The following is a 26,991-nucleotide window of genomic DNA, read 5'->3' on the forward strand; positions in this document are numbered from 1 at the left end:
ACCCGTCATTAGAGCCAACAAATTACTTTTCCCTGCATTGGCACTTCATAAAATGCACAACTAGCTAGGTATAGGCAAAAGTCTAATCAAGCTTAATTTTTTATTTTTTAAATGTTATACATATTATATATATATATATATATATATATATATATATATATATATATATATATATATATATATATATATATATATATATATATATACACACACACACACACATACATACACACACATACACACCCACACACTGTATATATATCTACACAAACACACACACTGCGGTTGTTGTTTTTTCTCCACAGATTCAGCTATTTCATCATTTTACACATGGCAGCTGCATAAACATATCCACGGGCATGGGTAGTTTGTCAAGCAGGATCCTCACAAATATTGTACAAGGCATACCCTTAATATATTACAAAATACCTTCAAGGCAATGTCTTGTACCTGAAAACAGTCACGTTTCATTGACAAGATAAGACTAACAGGTTAAGTCCCAGACGGACAAGTGCAGAGAGGACATGTGCGGTGCAAAATAAGTGGCAGTAATGATTGCCTTTGGACAAAACAACTATTTGCCTCATGGCAGCTTGGTTGCTGACAAGTCAATGAGAGATACATCCAGTTACATTATTTTTGAACCCTTATTCAGTATAACGAATAAGGACAAATGATCAAATTATGAAATCTGGCCAATAATTTTATATTAAGTGATTAAACATTAGCACTTATATAAGCATTTAATTAAGGAGCAAATCATGAAATTCTAGTACTTTTTTTTTATCCTTTTACATTTTCATCAGGTAAAAAAGATGACTGTTTTTTTCCATCTTGGAGGCACACGCACAATTAAATATTATCATCATGATGCTCTTCTTTAAGGCATTGGTTATCATTGCCACAGGCTCTGTCAATGTAAATGCAGTAGTTGTGTCACTGAAAAGATGTCAAATGCAAATGGCTAACCCTGAAACATTCCACTAATGTACTGAGGCAGAAATCCACTTAGAAATCAAGGGGAGGGAGACAGGAAGAGATATTGTGAGAGAGTGTGTTATACATACACACATATATACAATCTGTTGGAAGTAGATATGTAGCGTGACAACAACACTAGAGAATTACCCACATATTACCCATGTTTTAAAGTCCAGACAAGTACTTGCAGCACATTTCTATTCTTAATTTAGTCTGCAGAGGATACAAAGTAACAGCAACAGTTTTGAGCATATCATGCCGTTTGTCAAGCTAGTTGAATGAATCTAACAATATATGTAAATGGAGCAGGTGTAATGAGATTATATCATTGTCAAAACACCGTGAAATCAGATAACTCCACCTTAAGGGGTAACAATAGTGCAATTATGCATGGATAGACATAGCTTTTTAATACAAAAACAATTGAGTACTGTCTGTGATATTTTTTTTTATTTGCACTAACCTACAATTTATTACAGACCGTACTGAATTTTTTCTGTTGCGAGTTCACTCACCTGCACTTGAATTAAATGTCCAAATCTAAAAAAATAATAATAATGAAACTACTATTTTACATGAAAACACTATAAAAATATAAAGCCAGGGGCGGACTGACAACTCATGGGGCCCCCGGGCAATAGGAGATTATGAGGCTCCCAGGCAATCAGACATTATGGGGCCACACAGTATACACACACAGTATACAATCACACAGTATACACAGACGTGCTGAGAAGGTACGGAAGAGGTGGGGTAGCTATAATCTAAGGATTTTTAGATCAAAAAGATGTTGGTAAGGGACATTTCAGAGACAGATGTAAAAAAAAAAAAAAAAACATAGATTTTTACATACTTTCCCTGGTTTTACTGAGGCTGGCAACCCTGATGGGGCCCCTGAGTGGCTCAATGCTCAGTCCGCCCCTGTATAAAGCATGTAATTCTTTCTATGAACATGTACCCTTGGTAAGTACCCAAAACAAAGAGGAGTTATTTTGGATACATACCCTAGGAACATGCGTACAGAAAGTTCATGAGTATGACTTATTTCTATTCATCTGAATTAGTCTTTTTGCATCACCTGTAGATTTTTTGGCCAATGTAGCCATTGCATCACTTTATTTTTTTACACGTATACAATTTTTTCTATAAGAAGCTACAATAATCCATCTACACATCACTGAAGCTTTTATTTTTAAGATGGAGTTACCTTTTTAATTGTACAGTGCCTTAAGTCTTCCCTAACACATTATCATTTTTTTTATTATGTGGTTTAAAGCTATGGATTTGGGAAAAATGTTGGATAAAGCTTGACTGCTATGGAACCTGTTTATTATTTGTATCTACAATAGTTTTGCTCTTTGGATTTACACATTCTTGTGCTGTTCATATTACATTACTGAAGGTCATATATTTACTATATACGGACTAAAGTGCACTGTTTCTGGCAATGTATAACCGTGCATTGTCAAAAAAAAAAAAAAAAAAAAAAAAAAAAAAAAAAAAGGGGGTTTACAGGTGATTAAAAGATGTAATTGCCTAACAATTTCTGTTGTGTATCTAGATTCAGTTGGAAGTTATAAGGTTGAAAATCTATGTCTCTACTGGTAGGATCAACAGGTAATTTTGGATCTACAGATGACAAAGCATTTTTTTTCCTGCATGGTTCCACTTCAAGAAAAAGAAAGGCTGAACATCAAATTTGCCAATATTAAAAGACTAAAATCAAAGCAAAACAATTCTGAAAAAAAAAAAGAGCTCATCCACTAAAACTTAAAGAGTGTGTAAACGGAAGACCAGGCGGCAGCCATGCAAACCTGAGAAACTGAAGTCTGATGCTGAAAGGCCACAGAAGCACTAACAGATCTAGTAGTGTGCCTTGCCTTGGGAAGTCTGACCCTTGCCCTTCAGGTTATAAGCTTGAATAAAGAATTGCCTAATCCACATAGAACTAATGGAAAGAGAAACTGGCTAACTAACCTACAGAGGCCTTCAGGATTGACTAATAGAAAGTCAGATTTACAAAAAAACGCTGTAGCTGAGAGATGCACTCAAAAAGCACATACCACATCCAAATAATAGGTTAAAGAAAGATACCACATTGGTAAGAAAAAGACACTAAGGTGGTTATTTACAAAAGGCAAATCCACTTGAAAGTGCATTTTGAAGTGCAGTCACACTAAATCTAAGGGATACAACTGATATGAGTGGAAGCTCTGCTGATTATGTGCAAGCTAAAATGCTGTTTATTTTCCTTGCATGTCCCCCTCGGATCTACAGCGACTTTACTTCCAAGTGCACTTTCAAGTTCACTTGCAGTGCAAAGTGGATTTTCCTTTAGTAAATAATCCCCTGAGACTCATAACAACCGTGTCCTTATGTAGCACAAGAAAGGGGTCTTTATAGGTCAAGGGAGCTAACTCAGAATCTCTCCATGCAGAAAGGATTGCAATGAACTTTTTGAGAAAGGGTACACAGAGAAACAGGACCAACAGTACTAGGTTGAGATCCCACACATACATTACTTGCAATGTGAGAAACACCCTGTGTGAAAGCCTCCCCTATTGGTTGAAAGGCAAGAGGTTTCTGAAAAAGAACCGTTGAGAATCAATGCTTGATGGTACTGAAAAAGCTGATCAAGACCAGACTGGAGGAAAGACATGATTCATTCCACAGAGTACCTCCTGGGTTGGAATTTACTTGGCTCACACCAAGCAAAGTATGCTTCATGGGTGCGAGACCTTGTGAAAAGTCGACTTTCTGATAAACATCCATTCCTCAGAATCTGGGCTTTAACAGTCAAACTGACTGAAAAACTGAACAGTAGACCAGTCCACGGGACAGAAGATCCAGATAACTTGGAAAGGCCCATGGAGAGTCTTCCAGGAGATTGACTATGTTTGGGTACCACATCCCCCTAGGCCATTTGATGCAACGGGGATTACCAGAATAATCTCCATCTCAGTCCTGCTAAGTAGGCAAGGAAGGAGATTTAGAGGGTAAAAAGTATAGATTAGGTTTAAGTGCTCCCACCGAGTCACCAGAGCATCCATTGAGAAGGCCCAAGGATCCCTGGTTCTGGCAACAAATCTGTCCAGTATACTGATCAACCTAAATGCAAGGAGGTCCATATTCTGTGTCCCCTAAATTAAACAAAGAGCTCACGACCTTCGGATGAAGAGACCATTCTTTGGAATCCAGACATTAATGATGGAGAAGTCTGCCTGCCAATTTTACACACCTGGGATATGCACGGCGATCAGGGACAAAATGTAAAGTGCGGTCCAAACCAGAATCAGGTCTATTTCTGTTTAGGCTGCACAGCATCTGGCAACTTTTCGATGGTTGATATAAGCCTGTAAGTTCTACTGAATCCTAGTTGGGCGATTTTGCTGCTGAGGGGACCACTAACAGCCAAAATGCCCATAGCCCCAGATCACTGATCAGAAGCAAGCTTCCTCCAAGGACCAATTGCCCTGTATCAATAGGGTGCCCAGCCAAATCCCTAGACTGACAGGCCTGGATATGTTTTAAGCACACTCTACACAAACAGCAGGAAGGGGTTTCCCGATTCCAGCACAAGACCAGCGGTCCATCACACCAGGGAAAGCCTGGACTAGCCGGTCAGGTGTATAAGACAATACAGAGACTATGCATGCTTGCCCCACGTTACCAGTTTGTTGAGTTTCAACAGTGTGGAGTGAAACTAGGTATACAAAAGGAAACCACCCTATTAGACCTAGAACCCTTATACAAAAGCAAATGTTAGACAACCTCCTGGACTGTAATTTGTCTGAGACTGGAGTTTGTCCAGGGGAAGGCTATATCCAAGATTAGACCCAGATACTTCAAACAATTACTGGATTCAGCCCTTATTTATGGAGATTTAGAATCCCCCCAAATCTCTGCAGGGTCTTGCATTGTCCATCGGGCATTGGCTGATAGTCTGAAACAAGAGAAAACAGGTAATTCTTTGAATACGTCATCTACAACCACAGATCAATAGCACCTTCATCCCAAGAAAATAGATGTTTTGGAAAAGTATGGAAAGGGATTTTAATGGTGCCACAACACAAAATTACTTATAAAATAATTTTTATTAGAAAAAATGTTTTGATTAAAAAACATGAAGCCCATAATAGCTCCTAATAGAACATTTTTCATCACCCGATTATTTTACCATTACATGGAGAGATTGTTTTACATATACAAATACACTTGGTAATCACAGTGCTTGTTGCTCGACACTATGATTAACAAGTGTATTTGTACATGTAAAACAATTTCTCTCTAAAACAAGCAGTCTTTGCCCTGCCAAATGTTTTAGTAGATGCTATTATGTGCTTCATGTTTTTTGTAAATCACTTTCCATACTTTTCCAAAGAGAAAATAGGTGTTAGCACCTTGGTGTAGACCTGAGATGCAGTGGACAGGCCAAAGGAAAGAGCAATAAGTTGATAATATTGTGTGCCCATAGCAAAACACAGCTAGTGTTGATGTGCCAGAAAGATGGGATGTGCATATTAGCATCCTTGCTTATACCAGAGGCCAGAAGATCTCCTGGGTGAAGGGAAGCAATGACTTCCATACGGACTGTTTAAACTTAAAGGAATCTGTATAGAATCTTTAGATCCAGTATTGGGCGGATGCCTCCTTTTGCTTTGGGGATGGCAAATAGGTGTGTGGGGAAACACATGAAACGTTCTCTCTCTATAGCAATAGTGATGACTCTTTGAGACAGAAGTTCCTCCAAAGCAGTGTGAGGGTCTGTCTGCCTTTGCAGGAATGTTGGCAAGACTGACAGCATGAAGTGGGGTGAAGACAGAGACAAACCAGGTATAGTCCCTGGTTATGATGTTCTGCGTCCAAGCATCTGACATGTCTAAAGACCAAAAGGCAGACAGATGCTCCCACACTCCCTCATGGACAGAAGGACTTTTTTCAAATTTGGAGCGTTTGGTGGCTTCCTTTTTAGAGATGTCCAAAGATTTGTCATAAAGCCATTCCTATTCAAAAGCCATCTGCACAGGACACTGTCTGTACAAGGATCAATGTACCAAAAGGAGACACACCCTCAACACCTGGCAAAGTGTAGCCAATAACCCATCAACACAAAGCACAGGGCCAAAGGCAAAAGCTAATATGACCAAGGGTTCTGAGTCATGGGCTTGGCCAAGACAGCCAAGGTCTGGCAGATGGACGTGGTCTCAATGGCAGGTTGCAACAAAAAGCAAGGGTCTGGAAAGGGCTTCTAAACTTTTATTCACAAATTCATGGAATACTGGAACATCCTCAGGGATAGGTAAGGGCTTGTTAACACAGAAAATAACTGGTTCTACAACCAGCACAACCCTCTGCTTCAGGAACCTATCTCCAATAGGATTATGGCTAAGCAAAACACTTCAGAGAAAGGATTTCTTTAGGATGAGGCCAGTCACTGTATTAAAAAAATAAATAAATAAATAATAATAAAAAAAGACTGTAAAAGTGAGTTTACAAGGAAGGTTTTTGCAAACTGAGGCATTTTTAGGGAACCCAGGCTGGTAATTTTTAGCAGGGCCAACACAGGCTGTTCTAGGTCAAGGTATGTGTATACTACATCAATAAGGACAGAGCAGTGGTCTTACATTTGGGAGATCTATCAATGAATTGAACCACCTCATGTACTAACTCCTCTGACTTGAATTGGTAATCCTAAGCAATACCAGAAGCAGACGGAGGAAGATCAGAGATGGACTTTGAGGGAGAGCATGAGGGGGCTTCACTTCCCTGTGGCCTCAAATAGGACTAAATGTTTCCCCATAAATTCATACATAGTGGGTAAAAATTCCACTCTCTCCAAGAAAAAGTAGGCACCCCTAAAGATGGTAAGGAGGAGGAGGTTAGAAACGCAATACAGGGACAATGGTCCAGCCTTGTAGAATCAGGACCCTTAAGGGAAATCCTGCAGACCCAATTCTGAACCATTAGCTGAGCATAAGCCAAGCCACACCCTTTGCTCCCATGTTCCACCACAGAATGAGAGTGTCAGGGCTGGGCTCAGCCCTTCCTTCTCTGAGCTGGCCGCTCAGCTGTCAGCTAATTGCCAGCTCCTATCCCTCCACAGTTACTCAGCTGTTGATATTCTGCTTGTCAGCCCTGCCTACTTAAGCCGTCCAGTCCCGAGGAGCTCTGCCTTCGCCTTCGTCACATCACAGAAACTATCTCCTGCAATCCTGTTCAAGACTTGCTTTGCCGACATCCCTTCTGGCTCCAGATCCTGCTTGCTGTTCCACTACATTGATCCCTGACTTCTGGCTTGGCCAGTTACTGAACTTACTGAACTTTGGCTACATTTTGACTACATTTGTTCTTTTTACTTTTATTATTAAACAAGTGTGATTTAACTGTACCTCTGTCTCGGCTGATTTCATGGTTTTATGACAATGAGGAATGTCCTACCGGGGTACCCGTAACCATGCACTGCAGAGCAGGTGGTGTTAAGCCTTCAATGAGCAGTCACTGTAGACAGCAGGAAGCTCTTGAATGTCTCAGAAGAACACTGTGCTGTATGGTGAATGAGAGGTAGGGAGCAGTGAAGCTGGAGCTGCTCTTGTTGAAAGATGGTGAATGCGCAGTAAGTCCCAACAGGAAGGGGGCTGCGTCGACTCAACAGGGTGCCCTGGAACAAAAGCCTAGCAAAAAAAGTCACTAAATGGAAACAAAAACAAAAAAAAAGCAAAAAAACAAACAAAAACAAAACTAAAAAAAAAACAGTATTGTCTACCAGCGCATGCTACAACCAAACAAGCTGCAGTCAAAGCTCCCCAAAATAACATCTAATGGACCTTGTGTCCAGCACATCTAGACTCCCAGATATGGTAGGTCAGAGCCTTTGCCCTATCTTTTGCATCTTCCTGGCATTTTATCAGCAGATAGGTAAGGTGGTAGGAGACAACCCCATCCAGTAGTCTTTGCCCTGCCAGTAGGCTTAATCCCTATGAAGATCTCAAAATCTTCAAAAATTAACTTCAATAACTCAGCAGCAGCTCAAGAAACTTGCTAAAAAACAAATCTAAAGAACCCCCCCCCCCCCCCCTAAAAAATGCAATGTTTTTATAAAGCAAGAGAGATGACAGACATGCTGGTAAGTAATTGGCTCCTGTCTAAATTAGCCCTAGTATGTATGAATGTGAATTAGGGACCTTAGATTGTAAGCTCCTTGAGGGCAGAGGCTGATGTGAGTGTACATGCAAAATGTGCTCCGATTTGGGGTCTCACAATTCTAATTAAGGAAGACTAACTCTTAAAATAAGGGTTGGATGTAATAACAATAGGGATATAAATACATTATAGTTACAGATAAGCAAATAGGGTAAAACAATAGGGAGAGAGATGGACAAGGCAAAGAAAGGGGTTCTGTTTGCTACCACATAAACACCCTCATTGACTCTTCCACACACATCAAGACCTCTTGTTAATTCTTGATCCACCCTCAAAAATGGGTCCAAATGATAATATAGCTTATGTAATGGGGCAGTTTCTTTTTTAAGTTATAGAAGGAGGTCTAAGGTGCAAAAAAAAAAATGTTTTTCCATTAGTAAGGACATAGCTATATATTTTTAAAATAATTTTGTCATCTGTCTGCATTTCCCCAGGTTTATAATAATAAAAACTGAAAAACATGGTTCGACTCACGATTAATTAGGTAACAACATATTTTGATACCTTTATAACTTCACTTTTAACCAAATCCAATGGACTCTGTAAAGCAAGATTTTACCTACATTACCTGTACACTGACAAAGAACTTTTACGCAGATTGCAATATTACTACTAGAACAATGGTAGAAATAATATGGCCTAAGCAAAGGGTCCATGTAATAATGGATAAATATTGATAAAAGCATTAAAGAAAAAAAATATTAGGAAGGTGTTTAACCAACACCTACAGGAAAAATGATTTCCTGTTTACATTCTTTAAACCAAGAAGATATCTCACTTTTCCAAGCTGAGCCTCATACCTTCCTATTTACGGAAGATCAAAGCAGTAGCAACATGTTTTCTCAAATATGAGTTTTCTTCACCAACTTTTCCTCTGACTACAGCTAAGACATCTGTGTGATAGGGATAAGAGCTAAGCCCAGAGGACAGGCAGTACGCAGCAAGAAAGAAAGCAAATTCCCCTGTGCTTTCTACAGGTCACTACCAAGGACCATGTTAGCAGATCCACACCAGGCCCTTAACAGGCAGCTCTGCTGGTAGCAGTAATTAGCTTGGACAGATCTGGCTCGGAGAGTAGCAGTGAGGCAACATTATAATGAGCTCAGCTGGGATTAGCAGGGCAGGGAACCAAGAGAGCTGAGGCATTCTACATTGCGTATGTATCAGGGAGATCAAACGAGCATGGCTGCCTAGGTTATCCCCTCACCACCTCATTCCCGAAATGAAGCAAGGCAGTGTGTAAAATACAGGCTAATGAAGAGCGACACCTCCAACAGATGAGAGCCACATTAATTAACACAATCCCTGAATTTTGTGGTATTATATTGGCTATCGAGTTGCCATATGTGTCGATGGCCAGAAAAAAATAAAAAATCTAAACTTTATTGCATATGTTTCAATTATGAAAAAAGTCTATCTGACAATGGTCATATTCAAAGAATTCATGGAATCCAAATTAATGCATAGCTCATGACACATAGGATGTATTTATGTTATGGCTACAATGTTAAAATCATGAGTGCAATTGGGATAAAAATACTTGCATAATGACACATGATCACAGGGCATTGGTGTTTAAAAAACATTGCGTATACATAGGAATTGCTACCTGTGATGTTTTCTTAAATGGAAAGCATACTGGGAATTTTAAAGAAAGGGCTATTGATCATTGTATAAAAATCAAATGGCAACTTTACAAACATAAAAATAAATGTAAAAAAAAAAATTTGTATTGCTAACTATTTTAAGAAATTAGTGATTAAAGTCCAACAGAACTTTTATTTTAAACCAGCTAAACAAATTCCAGGTGCTTCAAAACAAAAGTAATGTAAAGTCTTATAGTTTGTTTTCTTTAAAAAATAGCCATAGCCCGAGTAGAAAAGCCTGTCCCCTACCAGCAATTGCAGAGTGTGACCCTTGCTCTCCATGTGGAAGCAGCGATCTCTTTGCAGAGGTCCGACACACTCCTGCAGAGTCGCGTTAGGCTGGCAATACATTATACAATTTAATTTAGAATTACCTTCAACTATCAAGTGCAAGGGCCTGCCTGATTGCATACAAATTGAAAGTGTCTAGGTTTTACCTCATATTATATGGTTTTGGTAAATCTAAAGGAAAAGTATACAAAAAAAATTGTATAAATGTATGGCCAGCATTTGAACTCTCCAATCAGCAGGCAGCCTGCACTTGATTAAAAAGCTCTAGGCCTGACACTGTATGGAGTGTGGCAGACCACTGCAATGGGATCTTTGCTTCCCCGCAGAAAGTGTGGGTTCGACGCTTGACCACACAGGCATGGGTTAGGCTTTCCTACTCAGACTGTGGCTACTTCAGAAAGAAAAACTGTACAACATTAAACAACTTTTAATTTTGATGTACCTAGAATGTAGTTTGCAGATTTAAAATTAAGGTTCAGTTTGGCTTTAATTTACCTATTTGGTACTTTGTAAAGATTTACTGAATTTGTACTGCATATAAAACCTAGCATAAGACTTAAGCCTGAGTTGGGTATGGTCCAAATGGTGGTCCTAAACATATGGTAAACTGTTATGCCGCGTACACACGACAGGACTTAAGTCCGGCAGACTTTCGACGGAGTTCTGACATAGTTCTGGCTGACTTTCCGAATGAACGGACTTGGCCACACACAATCACACCAAAGTCCGACGGATTCGAACATGATGACGTATGACTGGACTAGAATAAGGAAGTTCATAGCCAGTAGCCAATAGCTGCCCTAGCGTCGGTTTTAGTCCGTCAGACTAGCACACACACGAGCGGATTTCTGGGTCCGGCAGAGTTCTGTCGGAAAAATTTGAAACATGTTCCATTTCTAAAGTCTGTCAGACTTTTGCAAATCAAAAGTCCGCTGCAGCCCACACACGTTCGAATAGTCTGCCGGAATCATTCCGTCAGACTTTTGATGTTGAAAAGTCTGGTCGTGTGTACGGTGCATTAGTGTTCTAAAAGACAAGAATTTCAAATAATGATTAGGACTAGTACTTCCCACAAATTATCTAGCTAACTGTTGTGACATTAATGAATCACTTGTAAACAAAATTGTACTGACTGCAAATAGTAACAGGACTCTAAAGCAGGCCACAGATTATGCAATTTTCTCTCCTACTGCCACAGGAGGAAGAAAAGAAAATTGCTGGATTCCCTCATCAACACAGTACGTGTTGATGAGGAAACCCATTCCGCAATGCTATTGTCTTCTGCAGGCAGGAAGCCTTCCCTGCTGGCAGAACGCAATGATTAGTGTTGCCAGGGTTTTCCCGAATGATTGGTGCCACTGTCTATAGCCTCTCTTGAAAAGTTTGTGGCTTTCTATGTGTATCCCTCTGCAGAATGCAGTCTTTCTTCTCGCCATTCAACTTCCTTACTACTATTGATATACTAGTGATATAGGAATGGAGGAGAAGCAACCACAGAGCCCAGCAGTGATGCCATCTGATACAGCTAGAAGTATTGTGTAGTAGTAGTAGAACCTGGGGCACTTAAAAATATATACCATATATTTAACACCTCTCCAGCCAGAAAGGTACGCATAAACCATTGTTTACAGGCTAGCTTTGTTTCAAGTTTCTCATGTGACAGGGTCATTTTAAGTTGTTTGGTTAAAAAAAAAGGGTGGCAACACAAACACATGAACATACAATCTCCAGTTCCTTGGGGGTGAAGGAGGCAGACACCTACATTACACTCTAGTTCTAGAATATGCCACAATGATGTTTACATCTAGTGTTAGGAGAAGTAATTGAAGGCAGTTGAACATTACCATTGTGGATTATGTGAGCAAGGCCTGTACCATAATGTTCTGCTGGTGCTGTAAAATAAGCTCACAATTCTTTGTCTTTATATGTCAAAAGAACTGTCATGCAAACCAAATGTCAGGTCTGAAAAAATGTTTCTGAAATCTAGGAGCCAGCAACAATGAGGTTTTGATCTGGCAATGTTCATTCTCACTGCCAGTCATATAAAGCACTGTGCAAAGGTTTTAGGAAGTTGTGAAAAAGTGCTATAAATTAAGAATGCTTTCAGAAATGGAAGTGTTAATAGTTTATTTGTATCAATTAATAAAATGAAAAGTAAATGAAGAGAAATCCAAATCAAATCAATATTTGGTGTGACCACGCTTTACTTTCAAAACAGCAATTCTTGACTGAATGTTTGGGGCCGTTGTCCTGCTGCAGAATATTTGGGGCCTATCACACCCCACCCTGATGGTATGACATGACAGATAGAAAAAAAATCCCACCGCTCCTTCAGTTTCACTTACAACTCTACTTCCTCCTCTCCCCCTATTTTCTCTGTCGGGTTCCCTCAAGGTTCTGGTTCTTGGACCTCTCCTTTTCTCAATCTACACCACCTCCCTGGGTCAGTTGATTGCCTTCCATGGCTTTCAATATCTCTATGCTGGCAACACCCCAATCTATCTCTCCAGCCTTCAGCTCTCCCCATCAGTGTCCTCATGCATCACTAATTTACTAAACAGCCTGGATGTCACAACACCTCCTCAAACTTAACTTATCCAAAACAGAGCTCATGAGATTTCCTCCCCCACGTGCCACTTCCCCCAAATTCTCTGTCAAAATCAATGGCTCAACTATCAATCTGCCCCCCCCCCCCCACACCAAGGCCCTAGATTTAATCCTGGACTCTGAACTATCCTTTCAGCCCCACATCCAATAGTTATCCAAAGCTTGCCGCCTCAACCTCCAACATCTCCAAGATACACCCCTTCCTAACGAATGTCACCACAAAAGCTTCTAATCCACTCCCTGGTCCTCTCTTGCCTCGACTACTGCAACTCATCCACCTTACAAAGTGCTCAGCGTCTGCTACACCCATCTGCCAATCCCTCCATTGGCTGCCACTCAAGATACTAACAATAACTTACAAAGTTATCCACAACCTGGCCCTCAGCTACATCACTAACCTGCTCTCAAAATACCAACCAAATCATTCTCTTCGCTCCTCCCAAAACCACCTGCTCTCTAGCTTCCTTGTCATCTCATCCCATGCTTGCCTCCAGGACTTCTCCAGAGCCTCTCATATCCTCTGGAATCTTCTACCCAAATCTGTCCTGCTTTCTCCTGCTTTGTCCACTTTCAGATGATCCATGAAAACTCATCTCTTCAGAGAAGCCTAGCTAGCCCCCACCTAACAATTGTACATTTATTTTCTCCATCAACACATCCCCCACAGTTATCTCTTGATACGTGATTGTAAGTTCTAACGAGCAGGGCCGTCTGTTCCCTACTGTATTCAAGTGTGTTGTATTTGTACTGTCTACCCTCAAGTTGTAAAGCGCTGTGTAAACTGTTGGCCTTATATAAATCCTGTGTAACAACAAGTATATGCCTGTATTTCTCATCATTGAGGACACCATTGATCCTGACCAAATCTCCAACTCCATTTGCAGAAATGCAGCCCTAATCTTGCAAGGTATCTCCATCATGCCTATTGTTGCCTGCGGACACTTATTTTTTTAACGCTCCCATCCCTTTGTGAGCAAACTGCCTTTTGCTACAGCCAAATATTTCAAATTTTAACTCATCAGCTCAGAGCACCTGCTGCCATTTTTCTGCACCCCAGATCCTATGTTTTCATGCACAGGACATGGAAACAAGGCTAAGTGACTCAACTATGCACGAAAACATAGGAACTGTGGTGTTGAAAAATAACAGCAGGTGCTCTGGACTGACGAGTCAAAATCTTAAATATCTGCCTGTAACAAAAGGCACTTGCAAAGGGCGGCACAATAATGAGTGTTTGCAGGCAACAGTGATTAATGGTGGAAGATCCTTGCAATTTTGGAGCTGCATTTCTGCAAATAGAGTTGGAGATTAGGTCATGATCAATGGTGTCCTCAATGCTGCGAAATATAGGCAGATACTTATCCATCATGCCATACCATCAGAGAGGCGTGTGATTGGCCCTAAATGTATTCTGCAGTAGGATGACCCCAAACATGCAGCCAATGTCAATAAGAACTATCTTTAGTGTAAAGAAGAACAAGGAGTCCTGGAAGCAATCAGGACATCCCCCACAGAGCCCTGATCTCAACATCATAGAGTCTGTCTGAGATTACATGAAGAACAGAAGGATCAGAGGAAGCCTATATCCACAGATCTGTGGTTAGTTCTTCAAGATGTTTGAAAAAACCTACCTGCAGTGTTCCTTTAAAAACTGTGTGCGAGTGTACCTAGAAGAATTGAAGAACTGATGCCGTTTTGAAGGCAAAGGGTAGTCACACCAAATATTGATTTTAGTTTTTCTTCTATTTACTTTCCATATACTATGAAAACTTATATTTCTGAAAGCATTCTTAATTTACAGCATTTTTTCCCACCTGCCTAAGACTTTTGCACAGTACTGTATATAAATCCCCTATTGTCTTATAGCAGAAAACCATTGTGGTAATCATTAATCAAAAAGACAGGACAGTTTTACATAATAGAGCAGTGAAAGCAGAGGCCGACTGCAGTATCCTCCCATCTGACAAGTAGGTGTGCAAGGGGGAAATCTGTGACTGATTACAACTATGCCTAGCAGTTATATTGACAATTAATAACACTACACCACCAAGGAAAAAGGTGTCACTGGCCTGAGACTTGGGTGTTAGAGCCTACAGATGCCTTTGGGTAGGGCAAAATGGTTGCCAGGGGATTATTTTTAGTTACCATGGTGACCTTTTCCCCTATGTAGTGAAAGAAGAGGAGGGGGGCTTCAGGTAGAATGCAGTGAAGCCAAAGCTCTCAAAAGAGCCAGAACAATCCATCTATTTCCATATCTCTCTGAGTTGGGCCAATCATTATATAAGGACCACTTGGCTTGACCCAGAATAGGAGAGGCTAAGAACACCTTTTTTTTGTGCTCAAGAGTGTGTGCATCTCTCTCGCACTGTGTCATCAGGAGAAATGGCGGCGGTAAGTGCTCTTATAAGCACTACTTCACTAGCCAGAGAGACATGTTCGCTAATAAGGTGAAAGAAAAGACCACAAATGTTTTAATGTTAATGTTTTAATAGGTAAATGTTATAATGATGTTATCTATAAGGCTGAGTAAACAAGACAATAACAATCAGGGTAAAAGCACACAAGAGTAGATTACTCCCATAACTTGTGGCAATCAAACCACTTGCGTGCTTAGCACTGTAGTGTGTCTTGCAAGATAAAAGGATATGGTGTAATGGCTACTACCTATTCAGGGAATGATCTAATAAAATATGTGTAGGCAGGAATCAGTAGGTAAAAAGTACAGGAAAACCATACCTTGCTTTGTCTACACTGCTGGTCCTGTCAGAATCTAGGCGTTACCCGTCACGGTGGGCATACCTCCAAAAAAGTGTTTTCAGGATCTGGATACCATAGAAATGGACCAAGGGTATGTATAGCACCCTGTGGCGAACTCACACATTGCTCCATGTACAAAGCAAACATTACAGGCTGGCCTTGCTGTTACAGGGCCTTGGTATAATCCTGTAGGGGTAACTTATCCAGAGATTGCTAGTGAACCACAGGGCGATAAGTAGTCAGATCTTGATAGAAGCATTAGTCAAAAAAAAAAAAAAAAAAAAAAAGGAGGAAAAATTATGAAAAGTAAAAAAAAAAAAAAAAAAAAATCTCCAAAACAGGAAAAGGAGTCCATTACCTAAGGACACAAGCAAAAAATAGGCGTTTTATAGCAGCTTACCTGTAAAATCATTTTCTTGGAGTATGCCATGGGACACAGAGCCTAAGTTAAGAACTTAATGGGTTTATAGGCACCTTCAGGTGATGGACACTGGTATACCCAAATCCAGGAAGTTCACTCCCTATATAACCCTTCCTCCTTCCAGGAGCACATTCGTTTTTGTAGCAAAGCAATATACTTAAACCCTAAAAAGAGGGGAGGGACCTCTGTGTCCCATGATGTACTCAAAAAAAGGATTTTACAGGTAAGCTGTTATAAAAACAGAGTGCGCGTTGAAAAGGGGGAATCTTACCCCTTAAATTATAAGTCTGAATTTTAACTTGCTGAATCCACTTAATGACAGTGGATTTCGACGCTGACTATACTTTCTTATGACCCTCTGGCAGAATAAATAAGACATCAGTCTTTCTAATCTGAGCAGTTGTCTTCAAATAGATTTTCATTGCTCTGATCACATCAAGACAATGTAGTGACTTCTCTTCTCTGGAACATGGTTTTGGAAAAAACAATGACAGGACAATATCTTGGTTCAGGTAGAAACCTGAGACCACTTTTGGCAAAAAGTCTGGACGAGGGTGTAACACCATTCTGTCCTCATGAATAATCAAGTATGGCTCTTTACAAGAAAGAGCAGCCAATTCCAAAACCCTCCTTGTTGAAGCTATAGCAACCAAGAGCACCAGCTTTTTTGTCAGAAGGACTAAGGGAATATGCTGTATCGGTTCAAATGGCTGTTTTTGTAACCCTGACAAAACTAAGTTCAAGTCCCCAGGGTTCAAAGGAGGTGTGACTGGCGGATTAAACTGCCTCATCCCTTGCATAAAACCCCAGACTAAAGAATGTGCAGCAAGCAGTCTTTGAAATAAGACCGATAAAGCTGAGACTTGGCATTTAATAGTACTCCAGGCCAATTTCATCTCTACCCCTAATTGAAGAAAGGCAAGAATTCTGCCTATGATATGCCTCTGAGGGTGCCAACCCTTGGATTCACACCAGGAAACATAAGCCCTCCAGACCCTAGAATATATAGTTATGGAAGCTGGCTTCCTTGCATTAATCAGGGTAGAGATAACTGACCGGAAAGCCCAACTTTCTTCAGAATGTGGGTTTCAATAGCCAAGCCCTTAAATTTAGAGACCGTAAGGTAGGATGGAATATCGGCCCCTGTGAGAGTAGGTCTGGCCGTAGTGGGAGGGACCATGGACCCTCCACTGCCTTCTTTTCGATTTCTGCATACCATGACCTTCTGGGCAATGCTGGTGCTACCAGAATTACCGGCTTTCTTTTCAGCTTGATCCTGCACAAACGTTGTGGCAGCAACTGAATAGGGGGAAATGCATAGATTAGTGAGAACTGATCCCATGGGGTCACTAACGCATCTGTTCCGCATCTCTTATCCTGGACACGAAGTTGACTAACTTCATGTTGAATCCGGATGCTAGAATATCTATGTCCAGAGTCCCCCTCTTTGGCAAACAGCCTAAAAAATGTCAGGGTGAAGAGACCATTCCCCTGGGAATAACTGGTGGCGACTCAAGTAGTCCGCCTGCCAATTCTCTACTACCGGAATAAAGACTGCCGATAGGCACGGAACATTCCTTTCTGCCCAAGTTAGAATATGGTTCAGCTCTCTCTCAGACACACTGCCCGAATCTATAGGATATTGATGGGCAAGGTTCTTTCGGCACTTGACCACTGTCCCTGGACAATTGTCTTTTCTAGTACTGCTCCCCAGCCTGAAAGGCTGGCATCTGTCGTTACCACTTCCCAAATAACCGGTCTGAAGGATTTTCCTTTCAGCAAATGCTGGGTTAGTAACCACCAACTGAGGCTTTGGGACACCCTGAGGGACAGCCGCATTGGCAAGTCTAAAGCTTGAATTGTTTTGTTCCAAGTAGACAGGATACTGTTTTGCAACAGCCCTGAATGGAACTGGGCATAGGAAACTGCTTTGAATAAAGCCACCATGTTTCCTAGCAACCTCATGCAAAGGCGAATGGAGGGATCGCCATTTGACCTGACCATCCCATCAGCTCTCTTATGGGGTTGATTTTTGTCTGAGGCAAGAACACTTTTTTTGGGCTGTGTCTATGATCAGACCCAGGTATTCCAGCCTTTTTATCGGTTTTAAGGAAGATTTCTCTAGGTTGAGAATCCAACCCAAACTTTCCAGGTAACTGGTTGTAATGCGCACGCTTTGCTCTAAACGAGCCACAGACTTGTCCATTAGCAATAGATCATCTAAGCATGCCAAGACTGTTATGCCCTGCGCTCTTAGCCTGGCTAGAGGTGGGGCCAGAACTTTTGTAAACACTCGGGGTGCTGTAGCTAGCCCGAAGGGCAAGGTTACAAACTGCAAATGCTGCTATTCTACCTGGAACTGCAGAAACCTTTGGTGAGCGAGAAATATAGGAACATGCAGATATACATCCCTGATGTCGATAGACACCAATAGTTCTTCTCCTAGTAGGATAGAAACCACTGAACTGATCATCTCCATGCGAAAGGAGCGGATCTTCAAGAATGGATTTAGATTTTTTAGGTCTAGAGAGGGTCTGACATCTCCATTCGGTTTTGGTACTGCGAAGAGGTTTGAATAAAACCCCAAACCTTGCTCTTCTGTGGGGAGCTGTATGATAACCCCCTGAGCCATTAATCGGTCTAGTGCCTGAAACAGAGATTGCCTTTTCTTTGGATACATTTGACCTCGGGTTAAGAAACGGTAGAAAGTCCAGAAATTCCAGCTTGTACCCCAGAGTTACCATGGAGATGGCCCATCTGTCCTGAATTTCCTCTTGCCAGACTTCTGAAAACTGCATAAGTCTTCCTGATGAGGCTCTTCATGAGGAGGCTTTAAGATTCTGCTTTGCAGGTTTCTGGCCCCAGGACTTCTTTTGAGCCTGGGCCTGACCCAGAGGTTTTCCTCTAGAGTCTTATGGCAGAGGCCGTCGCCACTGCCTAGGGGCGGAAGCCTCTGACACAGGAGAAAGATCTTGTTTAAATGAAGGGCGTTTATACTTTCTTTTGACTGGCAAGAGTTGTTTGGATGTATTTGTCCAAATCATTCACAAATAGCCGATCCCCATGAAAAGGGAATCCAGTCAGGAGCTTTTTACATGATGCTTCAGCTGACCAATTTTTTAACCACAGGATTCTACAAATGTGTCCTAGCAGAAGTGTAAGACGGAATGCCTGGTCAATAGAATCTTTAATCTATGGCAAAGCATAATGCTTTTGGTAGTTTGGCCAATTCCCAGGCTTGTTGTGCAGGACCCTTTTGAAGGGCCTGTCTAAATAGGTCCTTTAGGGATTGACAGATGCCTATTCCAGTGACTGCAGGCTGAGTAACGGCACCTGCCAAGGAAAAAGAGGATTTTAACAGGAATTCCAACCTTTTATCTGTTGGATCCTTAAGCATTTGTACATTGTCTACTTGACCAGTTAGACTTTTATTCACACTGGAAATCGCAGTATCAACTGCTGGTACCTTACATTTTTTGGTGAATTTCTCCTCCATGGGATAAAGAATTGAAAATCTCTTTGTAGGGAGAAAATGCTTATCCGGGTGATCCCATTCAGCATAAGCTGTTCTAGTAATGCATGAACAGGAAACGCATGCAAAGGCTGTGAAGGTTTTAAGGAACCCAAGGAAGAAACCGAGCTTTCAGCAGACTCTGTTAGGGGTAGCATGAAAGTAGAATCAAGCATCTCAGTAAGAAATAGTAACAGCAATTTCTCAGATTCTGAGGCTGAAAAAGGTTCATCTACCGTTGTTTCCTCCACAGAGGAATCATCGGTTTGTCTTTCCTCTTGATCGTAACACCTCATCCTGTGCCCACTGTTCCCCTTGCAAAGGGTCTAAAGTAGGGGAGGGGGATCTAGCACGCTTCCTATCCATTTGAACGGAGAATGTGCTTAAAGCTGCTAATCTTCCTTCTAGACCCTGCAGGGTGAAGGAAAAGACTTATTCAGTCACGTATACAGGGGCTGAGATGTGAGAAGCAGTTGCACCATCAATTTGTTCCAATGGCTCACCCTGGCTTGCCATAATTGGTATTTCAGATGAGGATGACAGTGTGCAGATGTGACTGGAGATCCTAGCGCCTGGGGGTGAAACCTTTGGTACCTTTTTGGTCTTTGTGGTGCCTTTTTTGGTACGCATAGTCCTAAGCACAAAAGCAGAGGCACTATTAAATTGCACTTAATTGCTGAACATAGTCATGACAGTAAAGCCGCCTGCTATTAAGTTCAGCCTAGTGCTGGGAAAAACATCCTTCCTGTATCAGGAATGCCACTTGCTACCCTTCTGTGTCCCACTGCTCCTCTGTCCCAGTATAGGCTACTTGCTTCTTCCTCACTGTCGAGAGACTGCTCCAGCTGATCCTTTAAGCCTACGTGCGTCTTAGCACAGCGCCTAGGCCCCTCCCCCTTCATAAACCTGCCCCCTCCTTTTCATTTGAAAAAATATTGCCGAGCTGAGCCGGGTGGCTTTCGGGTCTGCAGACCCAGCACAAGGGGAGGGAGAGGCAGAGCCCATTACACAGAAGGCAGAGGTAACAACTTTTTGATGCAGACAAAAGGGGCATTACAAGGGGGGTACAACCACAGCTGTCTCCCTAACCCTTCTGGACCCTTTAGGGGGGGAAAAAAGCATTCAGCAGATCTCTTTCCTTAAGAGGAATCCTTCTGCACAAGCTGCTGTGGCTACACACAGAGTGGCACTAAGCTGAAGTGAAGACAACAGATTAAGGTATGGGTAAGGTATGTGCATACACTCCCTCTAGTGGAGATTTAAGGCATAACATTTTTTCCCTTAAAGAAGAAAGCATAGGTGGACTTTTTAGTTCCTAAGTTTCATCCCTTACCTTATCTCTGCCGCAGGATTTGCTGAATTAACAGACAGTCCAACATTCACCCATCACGGGGGGCTGCATTTAGCAAACCTTTAAGGACCGGTCCCTTTTTATCAGGGTTCCACTCCCTTGGACCTGTAAAAAGCACCCCAAAAGGAAAGCTTTAAGGTAATGTAGTCCCTGGGTCACGCCCTACAAAGAGGCGTTACAGGCAAAACCTTATGCTTCGTATACGAGGCCCAGGTACCACCCACTTTGGACTCAGTGGCACTTTGGATGGATCTAGTCTATGGAAGCTATTTAAATCCAGCATGGATCCCTCCTGGAGCTCCTCAGAGCACATCTTCACTCGTTACCAACACTTTTTTTTTTTTTTTTTTTAAATATTAATCTTTATTAAATTTTTCACATCTTATACAGACATCCTTTTAGTCATTTTAAAAATAACACAAAGTTACCACTAATCCAATACAAGTTCCTTCCATTCAGGAGTCTGAGATTTAAGGAAGGGGAGAGTCATGTATATGTATCCATACTCCAATAATAAATAAATAACAAAATTAAAACAATATCTAAACAATACCATAACACCCCAACATCCCTCCTCAACTATTTTTCACTTCCTTCATTTTTCCTATTTAATTACCCCCCCCCTCCTTTCCTCCCTTTCTATCCCTTCATCCCCCCCTCCCCTCCCCTCCAGTGTTGTATTTATACTTTTGCCCTTCCGTGTATTTCTCTTCTTTGCTTTTCACCTTTCCCTTTAGAACTAATTTCTTAAAGTGAATCCAATACCCTTATCCCTCTCTTCCCTGCTCCCTCCCACCTCTCCCCCCCCCACCTCATCCTCTTCCTTTGGTTATTATAATTTATACTGGGGTATGCATCTCCTCTATCCAATCTCGCCAGTTTTTATTAAACTCTTTTAAGTTATTTCGTTTTGCGTATACTGCTCTCTCCTTACATAGGTATTCATTTACAGCTCTCACCCAATCTTCTACTGTGGGGGCTAGGTTTGATTGCCATCTCCTAGCGATCATCCTCCTGGCTTGAAATAAACATCTTAGAATTACAATAGTTACTCCCTTTCTCTCTGCTCTCTCATTTCTGTATCCTAAAATACACACCACAGCATTTAATTCCAACACCTTAGACACTGGCGAAAAAACCGATGTGCTCCTGGAAGGAGGAGGGGTTATATAAGGAGTGAACTTCCTGGATTGGGTATACCAGTGTCCATCACCTGAAGGTGTCTATATACCCATTAAGTTATTAACTTAGGCTCTGTGTCCCATGATGTACGATAAAGAAAACAAGGTTTTATGGGTATACTGGGGGGTGGTTTCCAGTAAATCTTTGCCAGTGTCCAACCACCTGAAGGTAATGACATAACTCATGATCTAAGAATCTTGGGTCCTGAACTGTATGATTAAAATAAAAAGTTTTGACTTTTGATACTCTTTAAAAGTGTGTGGTCCATGGTAGACTCAAAGTTTTTAACCACTTGACAACTGGGCACTTAAACACCCCTCGTGACCAGACCAATGTTCAGCTTTCGGTGCTCTCACACTTTGAATGACAATTACTCAGTCATGTAACACTGTCCCCAAATGTCCTTTTTTTCCCCACAAATAGAGCTTTCTTTTGGTGGTATTTGATCACCTCTGGGTTTTTTATTTTTTGCGCTATAAATGAAAAAAGACCAACATTTTTGGAAAAAAATGCATTTTTCTTTGTTTCTGTGATAACATTTTGCAAATTATTTTTTTTTTCATGAATTTTGGCCACAATTTATACTGCTACATATCGTTGGTAAAATAACTCAAATTAGTGGATATTATTTGGTCTTTGTGAAAGTTAGAGAGTCTACAAGCTATGGTGCAAATCATACAAAATTGATCACATCTGATGTACTGGCGGCCTATCTCATTTCTTGTGACCCAAACAAGCCAGGAAAGTACAAATACCCCCCAAATGACCCCTTTTTTGAAAGTAGACATTCCAAGGTATTTAGTAAGATGCATGGTGAGCTTTTTGGTGTTGTCATTTTTTCCCACAATTCTTTGCAAAATGAAGATTTTTTTTATTTTTTTTCCAAAAAATTGTCATTGTAATAGGTTAATACGCATTGTAATGCGTATAGCACAGATGACGCCCCAAAATAAATTCTGCTACTCCTCATGAGTATTACGATACCACATGTGTGGGAATTTTCCACAGCCTAGCCACTTAGAGAGGCCCAACATGCAGGGAGCGCCATCACGTGTTCTAGGAGCATAAATTACACATCTAACTTGTCGACTACCTATTACACTTTTGAAGGCCCTGGAGCACCAGATGGCACTGATACGTGGCACTGATGACACGCGATACTGATGTGGCAATGATGACAGATGCCCCTAATACGTGGCACTGATGACAGGTGCCACTAATACGTGGCACTGATGACACGTGACACTGATGACAGATGGCACTAATATGTGGCACTGACAGATGGCATTAATATGTGGCACTGATGACAGGTGGCACTAATACATGACACTGATGACAGATGGCACTAATACGTGGCACTGACACGTGACACTGATGACAGATGGCACTGATACGTGGCATTGATGACACATGACACTGATAACAGATGGCACGTGACACTGATGACAGATAAGATGGCACTAATGACATGTGACAGTGATATGGCACTGATGACAGATGGCACTATGTGGCCCTGATTACATGTGGCACTATACGTGGCACTGGTGACAGATGGCACTGACAGGTGGCACTGGGGCAAATGGAACTGGGGACAGATGGCACTGACAGGTGGCACTGGGGACAGATGGCACTGACAGGTGGCACTGACAGGTGGCACACTGGGGAGAGATGGCACTGACAGGTGGCACACTAGGGAGAGATGGCACTGACAGGTGGCACACTAGGGAGAGATGGCACACTGGGGACATTACTTACGGCCGCTGCAGCCGCTAATCTCTCCCTCCTCACACGCTGTCTGTGTGAGGAGGGAGAGCCGGCGAAGAGAGATGATCTCATATGTTTACATATGAGATCATCTCTCATTGGGCATGCCGAATGGCGCTGTAAATGGCCTCTGTGATTGGCCGTTTACAGCGATCTGTGACTGGCTGTGTCCGGGGGACACAGCAAGCACAGAACTTCCTCGATGCGCGCTCACGGGAGCGCGCATTGCGGAAGTAAACAGGAGGCCGTCCAGAGACAGCCTCCCGGCAATTGGCGCCCGCTCTGTAGCTGTCTTTCGGCTATAGAGCGGATGCCTAGTGGTTAATGAATCTGCATTATTTTATAGTGTAAAACATAGGGTAATAGTATCATAATACAAATATCTCAGCTGACCCAATTGATGGGGAATGAAAATATTGACTGTACCCGATAATCTAAAAACTTTGCTGTGACCACTATCTGCCAGTGAAAAGGTAAATGTTGTAACAGAATTGTACAGAATAAAACAAACACCTACCTTTCCACCAACAGCTTCTTGTTTTCCCTTTGAAAGTGTGCAAGTTCATTCCATACAGCATCTGAGTCTTCGTGTCTGAGCTCGGAGGGATCTGCTCGAACAAGTTTCTTTCTATGAACCTTCTCTCTGTCAGATAAATACATCCTTAATAAAAGTGATCAAGCAACTGAATATCTCAATTCAACAATGCCTTATTCAGCAGAGGAAGGGAGGTGTGGCTTGACCAAATCTGTGTAGACGTGTTGATCAGAATGGTGTTTTGGTACACTAAGCGTTGATCTTAAAGTAAATATGTAATGAGGGAAAATTAAAGTGATTGTAAAGTCTCTTTTTTTTCCTATTAAAATAACAAACATTTTTTACTTAACGACTTTGTGCAGTTGGTTTCGCACAGAGCAGGCCAGGATCCTTCTCTTCTCAGGTCCCTGGCTCCTGCCTCCTTTTGAGTGCCCCTACAGCAAACAGCTTGCTATGGAGACACCCAAGCCGAGCTGAAGCTTTCTTGACTGGCTAACTGAGTTTGATTGACAGCAGTCGGAGCCAATTGCGGTGCTGCTAAGACTCAGCCAATCAGAAGGGAGAGTCTCGGCCAAGGGACTCGTGGCCATTGCTGGATAGAGTTGGGGCTCAGGTGTTAGGGTGGCTGCTGAACACAAAAAGCATTAAGATAAAAAACCTTCTGCCTTTACAATCAATCACATTAAGGCTGCATCTGATGAATGCTTCTTAGAAAAATTCTGTCTGCCTAGCTACCAAGCTAGCCCTCTGGCTTCATTACTCTAAGTCAATGACCTGTAACCAACATGCAGATTGAAGCACCTGATTTTCTTGGTTTATAGATCATAATGATAATAATAATAAATCTTGTTTTAAAGTTTTGCATCAAAGCCTAACTTCAACCAAAGTTGTTTTTTTGTTTTTCTTTAGGTTTTTGATAACCGTTTGGGAAGAGTTTTGCCAAAACCAGTGCGCTCTGGCTTTGTGTCCCCACTCTAAAGATTTTTTGTTAGATTTTTTTAAGCTGCCTTTGTCCATTCAGAGGAGATTTTTCTTCTCTTACTGTTCGGTCATCAAGCAACAAACAAATCTTGTGTACAAAACTTCCAGAAGTGTCAGATGCTGTGTTGTCCACTGCACACTGTGGTTCCATCTGTTGGCCCTATGTGAAATGGTAGTGATGTAGGAGCTGCTGGGTAGAGCCAAAGTACACAGTGGTGGACATGGCATCCAACACATCTATGAATTTCAAATGGATGAAGCTTTTTTTCCCATCAAGTGGTTTGCTAAAATTTGGGAAGAGTTTTGCCAAAACCAGTTTGCCAAAACTGATAAGCCAAAATTTAATTTTGGCTTATCAGTAAATTCTGCTTTTGGGACTACAGTACAGGGATATTTAGTCTTTAATCACTGGTAATATCCAGCTACTGTTAGGTGACTTGACACTGCCTAACAAAAAAAAAAGCAACAGAGAAATCACAAAGAAGGAAGGGATCCGTGTCCTGTACTATACTCAAACAAATGGATCTCACTGGCAAGTCAAATATCAGATTTTCTTAGTTGTACAGTACAGGACCCAGGGTATCGCTGGGCTTTAACTATTGGGTGTCTAAATGCAGTCTAACTGAGGGGTGGGCAACACAACAAACACACCAACAGGCCCACGTAACAAACAAGATGACAGAGCTCAGGGAACAACTTGTAGCACCTTATGTCCAAAACTGCTATCAGAAGAGACCTGAACATCCACCTGCTAAAACTTAGACGTATGAACAGATGACAAAGTGGCTTCCTTGCAAATCCAAGAACCAGATGCTTGATGCTGAAAAGCCCATAAAGTGCGATTTGATAGAATTTGCCTTAATAGGGAAGGAAGGAACTCATACTTCAGGCCATACACTTGAATGTGAAAACAAAAAATGTAGCGCTGTAAAGTGATTATACTACGGAACCAGGAAATAGTTTCCTAGTAGATAGGAACAACCTGTGTTTGAAAAGACAGACAGACGTTTTAAACTTATAGTAAGATGAGTGTAAACGACATCATAGACAAGGTGCAGTGATTAGTGCAGTGTGACAACGACAGTGCCTGAATAGTAAGGCAACAGTGGAATCACATAACATGAATCCTGTGTGGGCAAACTATTATCAGTTCATCATTATATACAGTCCATCAGTCTAAGCATAAGTCTCCTTATATGGCCAGTCTTCTCGTATCAGCCAGTACAGTATGGACACCAACAACAGCAATCTATTTGTCTGTAGCGATCTCTGCAGCATTCTATGAATGTAAGGTAGGTACTCTTACCAGAGCTGTTGGACCTGCAGGCCCTACGACAGTGGGTCTAAAGAGCTTGTAATCCCGGAAGGGTGTATCCCGGCTTCCAATGGGCTGAATCGTGATGTAAAATCCTCCTATGGGTGTCCTTAGTCCCGGATAGAGATGAGTAAGGCCAAAGTTTGCCGACCAGTATTATACTCACTTTTGAAAGTGATGATATCCCGAAGGGGGCCAATGCGTTCAAATATCAAAAAAGGGCTCATAGAGGTGGCAAGAAAAAGAAAAAAAAGAGTGCTCCGGATGGTGTAGGTAAAAAAAAAAAAACGGTTGGTTTTATTAAAAATATACATATTGTACAAAGATAAAAAGTGATCACAAAAACAAATTATATGAGGAAAAAAAACAATATGGGGTGTTCGCTTGCACAAGCTGCCCTCTCAAACAATGGGAAAATAGATACTATTGCTGTATGTTGGGTCAGTTGG

At 41.5% G+C, this 26,991-nt stretch overlaps 1 protein-coding gene across 2 annotated transcripts in view; it reads right to left on the reverse strand.

Annotated features, from left to right (window-relative positions):
* Window positions 1-26,991, reverse strand: part of CNTLN (centlein) — a 580,120-nt gene that overhangs the window by 334,646 nt on the left and 218,483 nt on the right. For both annotated transcript variants that reach the window (XM_077475235.1, XM_077475234.1), the window contains exon 13: window positions 24,229-24,354. In XM_077475235.1, coding sequence (XP_077331361.1) covers window positions 24,229-24,354 — 126 coding nt within the window. The remainder of the gene's footprint in view (window positions 1-24,228; window positions 24,355-26,991) is intronic.

This window comes from Lithobates pipiens, unplaced genomic scaffold (assembly GCF_037356315.1).
Source record: "Lithobates pipiens isolate NorthernLeopardFrog02 unplaced genomic scaffold, aLitPip1_a1.2 Scaffold_13, whole genome shotgun sequence".
NCBI classification, from domain to species: Eukaryota; Metazoa; Chordata; class Amphibia; order Anura; family Ranidae; genus Lithobates; species Lithobates pipiens.